The sequence below is a fragment of the Triticum aestivum genome, chromosome 7A, assembly GCF_018294505.1.
Source record: "Triticum aestivum cultivar Chinese Spring chromosome 7A, IWGSC CS RefSeq v2.1, whole genome shotgun sequence".
In the NCBI taxonomy this organism is placed as follows: Eukaryota; Viridiplantae; Streptophyta; class Magnoliopsida; order Poales; family Poaceae; genus Triticum; species Triticum aestivum.
The window spans coordinates 744,099,645-744,107,669 of record NC_057812.1 but is presented as its reverse complement, the minus strand read 5'-3'; the positions used below and the strand labels follow the sequence as shown (position 1 = coordinate 744,107,669).

The window sequence follows — 8,025 nt, the reverse complement described above, 5'->3', positions numbered from 1 at the left end:
TGCGAGCCACTTCACATGCTGGTCGATCAGCCACCAAAACGACCCCGTCGTCCTCCGTGGCTGCATCATCCACTGGCTAAGATGTACCGGCGACCAAATCATCACATACGAGGTGCGCACAAGGACACCGGGAGTTGTTAATCTCCCGGTCACCGGTCGTAGGATAATGTCGGAGTTGAGACGACGAACTAGCTAGACCGAGGTGCAAGACGAGGTTTTGCCTGCGCAAACTTGCCGCAGTTTTCTGATCTATTTCTTTCTGTATTTATTCAGTACAATGAAGAAAATGGGGCTCGTGGCCTCCAGACTTTGCGCCACTACGATCCACATTGTTCGTGCCATCCCACGAACGAATCAGTAGGGCGCAGGACTCGGTCTAAGTTGTTGGAACCTCGTGCTAATCTCACTACTGACGAAACTGACGAACCTGACGAAACTGAAGAAGAAAATGCAGCTAACGCTAACTGAACTAACTGAACTTGCAAGGTTTATTCTAACAGATAACACAACTCCACTTGGCGAGGTCACCGGACGAGAACCTGCTGAAACTGCTGGCTATAGACGGGTTCATGATATGCGTGTGGCTACAAACAGATAGTGGTGGTTGGGCGCTAGAAACTATGATCGACATAGAGGATGGACTATGGTCATTGTGCCCACGCATCCCTGCTCGCACTCGCCCTAATGTACTAGTTGAGTTCCAGAGATCTGGGAAGAGGAACGGCGATGTGGTGCTGCTAGAGGTACAACATATGCGAGGTGGCATAGTTCTGAATTTGGAGACGAAGGAGATGCATACCCATACTGGGAGGTCCTTGTTGATGGAGATCGACCTACCATCTCGCCTACAAACAATGAAAGTTTTCTCCTAGTTAGCTAGCCTAGTAAGGTAGGATTTCATGTAGAAACCGAGCCGTGATAAAAATTAAGTTGACACGTATATATTTGTTGTGATCGATAATTGGGTTGTGATGTCTAACAGGATGAAGATTTTTAACTACACGCTCGGGCCTCTGTATATCATTGATAAAATTGTCTAAGTTTTGCACTGTGCCCTTTTTTTTTTGCGAAAATAGTCAGATTTTTATAAAGATTCATCAAAAGTACAAAGGACCTCAAATATAATAAAATTTATATCGAGGTCCATGGACCACCGAACAACCATTGTCGCCGCCAGAACGAGCCGCCGACGTGCTGTTGTCGCCGCTCCCATACCGAAGCCTGCTTAACGTTGTTGATGACAGCTGGGAAGTCTTCGTGCACGTGCCCCTAAGGACCTAACACCAAATCCTCGAATCCTTGAATCGATCTGAAGAACCTAACACCAAATATTGCCATTGCGTAGGCACGACGAGAAACTCTAACCTCGCCGCCCCGAGGAGCTGGCAGGAATCTACGCTGGAGTTCCGCGTAATCCATCTCATAGTTAAGCTTTATTGATCATAGTCCGATATATAAAAAGGACCCACGTGGCCTCAATTTCCTGGGCGGCTTCCAGTAAGGCGCATGGGCCTCAATTTCAAGGCAGTAGAAAAGTCAAAAGGAAAAAAAATATATGAAACAATAGAGATTAGAGAGCAGAGAGGTCCACACTTGGAGAGGAGATCGGCAGCCACGCGACCGGCCGGCCGGCAGGCCATGGACCTTCATCACTGCCGAAAGGCAGATCTCCAGCCGTCCGACCAGGAACCCGGTCCATCGCGCCACCGCGGAGTGGCCGGACGGGGGAGCTCTGTGGTGGCGCCGGAGCCGGGAGAGGAGTAGCCCAGCGCCGAGAGAAAAGAGCATAGCAGAGTTGGGGAAATGACAGTGGTATCGTGTAGTACTACCTCCGTCCTTGTTTATTAATCCCCTTGTATTCAGTGTCATATTTTGACCTAACTAATAAAATAATAGTTATACATAACAAAAATTATATTATCGGAAACTATGTTTAAATATAAATCCAGCAATTCATGACATGCATTAACATTTTGTTGGTTAAATCTATGATGAAAATTTTGCACAAAATACGAAAAGGACCAATAAATCAGGTAGTAGTGTCTTGTGACAGTTCAAGGTCAACATATTTAGCATTCACCTGTGGAATAGAAGGCAGTGTTCCGTTTTGTAACTTGCCAACTGCAGAGTGATTGTGGAGGTGCACAGAGATGACTGCCCCTTGTCAGGAGCTGAAACTTCTGAAGAAATGGACACTTTAGTGCAGGTGCAAGTCTTGTAATGGCTCAGACTGCAACTTGTCGTCTGTTCACGCTATAGCACTCAACTTGTTATCGTCTCAGAATTTGTCTGAACTGGGCTGAATTTTGTTGGTGCCTATCAGTCGCTTAAGCCCTTGAGTCCAATAGCAGAACAGAACCAAGCCTTCAGGACAGCAGCATCATTAAATATTTGCATTGCTTCCACTATCGTGCATGAGTTGGACAGTCAATCTGTTCTCAACAGGGTGTATTAAATCCAAATTAAGTGTTCGCGGGCGTTGTCCGATCCTCCTGGTGCATATATATACTGGATGGATAACACATGATATGGTTTGTTCCTTTACCCCTTGCGCTAATGGATAGCTCATGGTATGGTTTGTTCTTCTGTAGCATAGTATGTTTAGTTTTCCCTTTATATACTACCCTGCAGTTTGGCTCTGTTGAATGAGCAACAACACTACATTCATACTCCATAACATGCTTCATTACCCACTTGTATCAACATGATTTCTGTATTTTCGTATCTGAAACAAATGGCTTTTTGTATTCTGGAGGGTCCCACTGTATTTATGGCCCATTTTGGTTTATGTATTTATCCTTTTATATACAACACATATAACTCCCCCCCTCCACTTCCGCCTAGCGTTTCCGCGCCGCCGCGGCCGGAGCCCGCCGTCACCGCTCGCCTCCCCCGCTCCTCCCTCCACCTCCTCTCGTCCCTGTACCCCCCGTGTCGCCTCCCCAGGCGAGGCGATCGGGGGCCCCGACGCTGCTCCCCTCCCGCGCGCCCCCAAGCTCCTCCCTCCTCCCGCCGCCGCCAGCACGCGCCGCCGGGCCTTGCCCGCGTGGTGCCGGCGGCGGCGGGCCTGCCTGTCCCCGCGCGCGGCCTCCTCTGCTCGGGCGATGGTGGCTGGCAGCGGTGTTCTTCGGCTGGCGATGGTGCGTCCTGGCGGCGGTGTTCGCGGGGCGCGGGCGATTCTGATGCGGTGGCGCGGTGGTGCGGCTAGCCGCCGGCCTCCGGTCCACCCAGATCTGGGCTCTTCTGGGCCCCAGCTATGTTGGGGCGGGCCGGCGTTCCGGCGTGCGGCGGCGTGGCTCCCTGGGGTGGTGGCGCGGCGTCGAGGGATGCGGGTGGTGGCGGCTTCGTCGGCCGATGTGCTGCAGCGTAGCGGCATGGGTTGTCCGGATCCTTTGGGGTCCGGCCGGGCCTGTGCGGGCCTGGTAAGCTCCCGTCGTCACGTCCGGTTGGCTCCGCGTCGGCGGTGGTGGTAGTCCCCTCCCATCGGCTGAGTTGCGGCTGCCCCCGAGCCCGTTGGCCCCTCGTCCCTCCTCCAGGTCTCGTGTCGGTGGCTCAGCGAGATGGCGATGATGGTTCAGTGACTGTGGTGGCACATGTTGGTGGGCGGCAGTTCTGGTGGAGCACTTCTGATCGTCCGGGGTGGTGGTTGGGAGAAATCCCTGGTGGCTCGTCCATCATCGACGCGGTGACGCCTGCGGGTGCCGCCGGACCTTCCTGAAGGGCGTCGGATCTGCCCCTTCCCCACTGCCCTCTGCGTACCGGGGGAAACCCTTAGACTTGTCCGGGCAGCAGCGTCGTCGTCGTCGCATTCCTTCCTAAAGGTGCTGCTTTGTACGCGACACCTCCGAGTGCTAGAAGCGCGGTGGTACTTCTCCGGTGGGTGCAGCGGTCACTGGTCATCTTTATTTCGTCGACCTGCCGTTGTCGGCATTTGTTTCTTTTTCTTTTCTTTTGGGCGTGCTTGTGCTGCTTCCGCCCCAGCACCTATCGTTGGTTGTATCGGATGGTTGCTTTGTAATACAAAGCGGGGTAACCCTTTTTCTCAAATACGTATATTGATGAAAATTCGTGCACATATACTGTGCATCTATATCTACACGTAAGAAAAATCCGGGAACATTTTGCGGTGTATGAAACTATGTTTCTCGTGAATAAATAAATGAATAGTAATGTTTCCTTGGAGGGCTCCATGGAGCCTCCTCTGAATCGGCCTGTGTCCGTGCTTGGCATGCTCGACTGTCCTAATCTAAGCATCGTCATAAATTCACTAGTAGAAGAAAAGTATCCATGTCGTGCTTGGCCACAACTTCATCACTAGAAGAAAAGTATGCAAGACCATGACGTGGACTAGGGTGTCAAGTCTCTCCACACTAACTTGAAACAGGGCGAGTCAAGTCTCTTGCCCTAATTATTGAGCTAATCTTGAATACAAATTCTAGCCACAGCCTGCTCTGCCGTGCTCTGCAGGGTCGAATGTCCGGATCATTACAAATTCTAGCCATAACTTCAGCATATGAAAAGTATACATGAAAAGACCAGTACGCGGACTAGCTTAAGATGCTTGTGGAGGAATAATAGAGATAAGCTGCTCGCTCCACTCCACTGTCTTCTTCGTCTGCCATTTCCGATCGACCAATATGACTAAGCTCGCGCTCCTCGTTCGAGCAACTGCACTACTCCTTTGCTTCCTCATCTCCCAAATAGCGTCCACTTCCAATGGTCAAGCGAGTGTATCAGAGGCATGCCTTAGCAGTGAGCGAGATGCGCTCCTGTCCTTCAAGGCAAGCATCTTTGACCCGGCTGGTCGTCTCTCGTCATGGCGCCACGGCGACAACTGTTGTCAATGGAAGGGAGTTCGGTGCAGCAACCGAACTGGCCATGTAATCAAGCTCAACCTCCGCAACATCGACATGGATGCTGACGGCTTTCCGATCCTAAACAGATCATTGAGCTTGTCAGCAGGAGAGATGAGCTCCTCTTTGGCTACTTTGCAACACCTGAGATATCTTGATCTGAGCTATAATGACTTCAACGCCACAAGCATACCTCTTTTCCTGGGTTCCCTCGACAACTTAAGGTATCTCAACCTCTCGTGGGCATTTTTCTGCGGGACAATACCTTCTCAACTAGGCAATCTCTCCAAATTGCAATATCTCGATGTCAGTTGTAATTATAATTGTCTTCAAGCAGTGGATCTTGCATGGTTGCCACGCCTCTCTTTGTTGAGTCATCTTGACATGAGCTTTGTGGATCTTAGTTTTGTGAGGGATTGGGTTCACACGGTTAACATGCTCCCTTCTCTTAAAGTGCTTTGCTTGCACGAATGTGGCCTTAATAGTACTGTGCCTGCTAGTAATTTACATTCCAACTCCAACCTCTCGCACCTTGAGGTCCTTGTTATGTCTGAGAACAACTTCTATGCATCACTCAAGCACAACTGGTTCTGGAATCTTACAAGCCTCAAGGAGCTCTACCTCTCATTTTGTGGCTGGAATGGGTCCGTTCCCAATGAACTGGGAAACATGATGTCGCTTCAGGTCATAGACTTGAAGTGGAACAATCTTGAGGGTTTGCTACCAAGAAATTTAGAAAATCTGTGTGATTTGAAAGTGTTGGTATTTGATTTTAACAACATTAACACTAGCATGTCTGAGTTCATGGATCGATTGCCAAGGTGCTCATGGAATACATTGCAAGAGTTGTCAGTACAGTATACAAATATGACCGGAAATCTACCCGTTTGGATTGGGAACATGTCCAATCTCAGTGTTCTTGAAGCATCTGGAAATATGATGACTGGCCCTCTACCTGTAGGAGTAGGAGAACTTGGTAATTTGAAAGAATTGGACCTAGGATACAATAACTTCGACGGTGTGCTCCTGAAAGATCATTTCACAAGTTTAGGTAATTTAGAGAGTTTGTACCTCAACAACAATAACTTCAGCGGTGTGCTCTTCAAGGGGCATTTTGCAAGTTTAGGCAATTTGAAGTTTTTGGACCTCAGCTACAACAACTTCAGTGGTGTGGTCTTGAAAAGGCATTCTACAAGTTTGGGCAACTTAAAGTATTTGGACCTCAGCTATAATAAATTAAACAGTGTGCTCACAGAGGAAGATTTTGCAGGACTATTGAATTTAGAGTATCTAGACTTGTCATACAACTCTTTGAAATTAGCTATCAACCAAAAATGGGTTCCTCCATTTAGATTGAAGGTCGCAGGTTTTCGTTCATGCCATCTTGGACCTCATTTTCCAGAGTGGCTCAAATGGCAGACTGGCATTGATGTTCTTGTTCTTGGAAATTCAAACCTGGATGATGTTATTCCTGATTGGTTCTGGTTGACATTTTCCCGAGCTTCGTTCTTGCATGCATCGGGAAACAAGTTGCATGGCTCATTACCGGAAAATTTACAACACATGGCAGCTGACCATATATATCTCGGGTCGAACAACCTTACAGGTCAAGTCCCTTTGCTCCCAATAAATATAGTCCGCTTGAACCTATCATCAAACTCTTTCTCAGGGGCATTGTCTTCAGACCTGAAAGCTCCATTTCTAGAAGAGTTGTTGCTTGCAAATAATCAGATTGGAGGCATGATACCATCATCTTTATGCCGATTGGCTACTCTGAAACGGTTGGATCTATCAGGAAACAAGTTCACAGGAGATGTTATGCAATGCTTCAAGGAGTTTGGTGCAAACTCTGAAAATCAGTTTGGCTCCCAAATGCTCAGTCTAGCCTTGAATAACAATGATCTCTCCGGTGAATTCCCCAAAATTCTTCAAAGTGCATCACAATTAAAATTCCTCGATCTTTCATACAATAGTTTCTCTGGAGGATTACCAATGTGGTTACCCAAGAAAATGCCCCTGCTGCAAATCTTGAGGTTGAGATCAAATATGTTCAGTGGCCATATTCCAGGCAATCTCACTTCCCTTGCCCGTCTTCATTATTTGGACATATCAGGCAACAATATATCAGGAAGCATACCATGGTCACTCTCAAACTTGAAGGCAATGAAGACCATAATATCCAAGGACACTACAGAGGATTACAACTTTGAAGAGAGCATTCCAGTAATCACAAAAGACCAAAAGCGTGACTATAGCTTCCAAATCTACAAGCTATTGGTGAAACTTGATTTGTCCAGTAACAGTTTAACAGGACAAATCCCAAAGGAGATAAGTTTACTGATTGCCCTCACGAATTTGAATATATCAAGCAATCAGTTGACAGGAACAATCCCAAATCAGATCGGTGATTTAAAGCATTTGGAATCCCTGGACCTATCATACAACATATTTTCTGGTGCAATCCCATCAGGTTTGTCGGCACTAACTTCTTTGAGCCACTTGAACTTGTCATACAACAATCTATCAGGTACAATACCATCCGGACCGCAGCTACAAACTCTTGACAACCCAGAAACGAATTACAACTCGAATAGTCACGTGATTAACATGCATGCACAGAACCTACGCCAAGTCCTTTCTTCCTGCATCATACGCCCAACCTGCATCAACCCGCGTCAGTGAGGAGAGCGCCGCCATGATCCGCCGCCTGCGGTGGTTCCCCGGCAGCAGTGCTGGAAGAAGACGACATGCTCGGCTGTTTACATACATATATTCTTTTAAGTTGGTTGGCTTGCTAGCGTTCTCCTCCTCTTGCTTCTCCCTCTGATCTCCTCTCTCCGTCCCATGTTTTCTCATTCTTCCTCTTGATCTCCCCTCTCTGCCACATCCAGATCTCTCATTCTTCGTCTCATCTCCGCTCACCTCCTCTGTTTTCATCTCTCCACTGCCGGTGCCGGGTATATCATCATGCATGTTTGTAGCTACTTCTTGCAGGCATGAGTATTCGTCCTCGCCCCGCTGACCAGTGCTACTGGAAAAATGTCAATCAAGAATCATGAGACGTGGAAAACTGGGAATGGCTAACCAGTGACTGGAAATGCTGCCTAATGACGACTGGATTAATGCGGCACGGTGCTTTGAGATTAGCAATCCCACTAGATGAAGAAACAAC

The 8,025-nt window shown here is 48.1% G+C and overlaps 1 protein-coding gene across 1 annotated transcript; it reads left to right on the top strand.

Moving 5' to 3' along the window:
- Nucleotides 1-4,637: 4,637 nt before the first annotated feature.
- On the top strand, nt 4,638-7,535 carry LOC123153994 (receptor-like protein EIX2). The gene has a single exon (XM_044572821.1). The coding sequence runs from the start codon at nt 4,638-4,640 to the stop codon at nt 7,533-7,535; it is 2,898 nt and encodes a 965-aa protein (XP_044428756.1).
- Nucleotides 7,536-8,025: the final 490 nt, after the last annotated feature.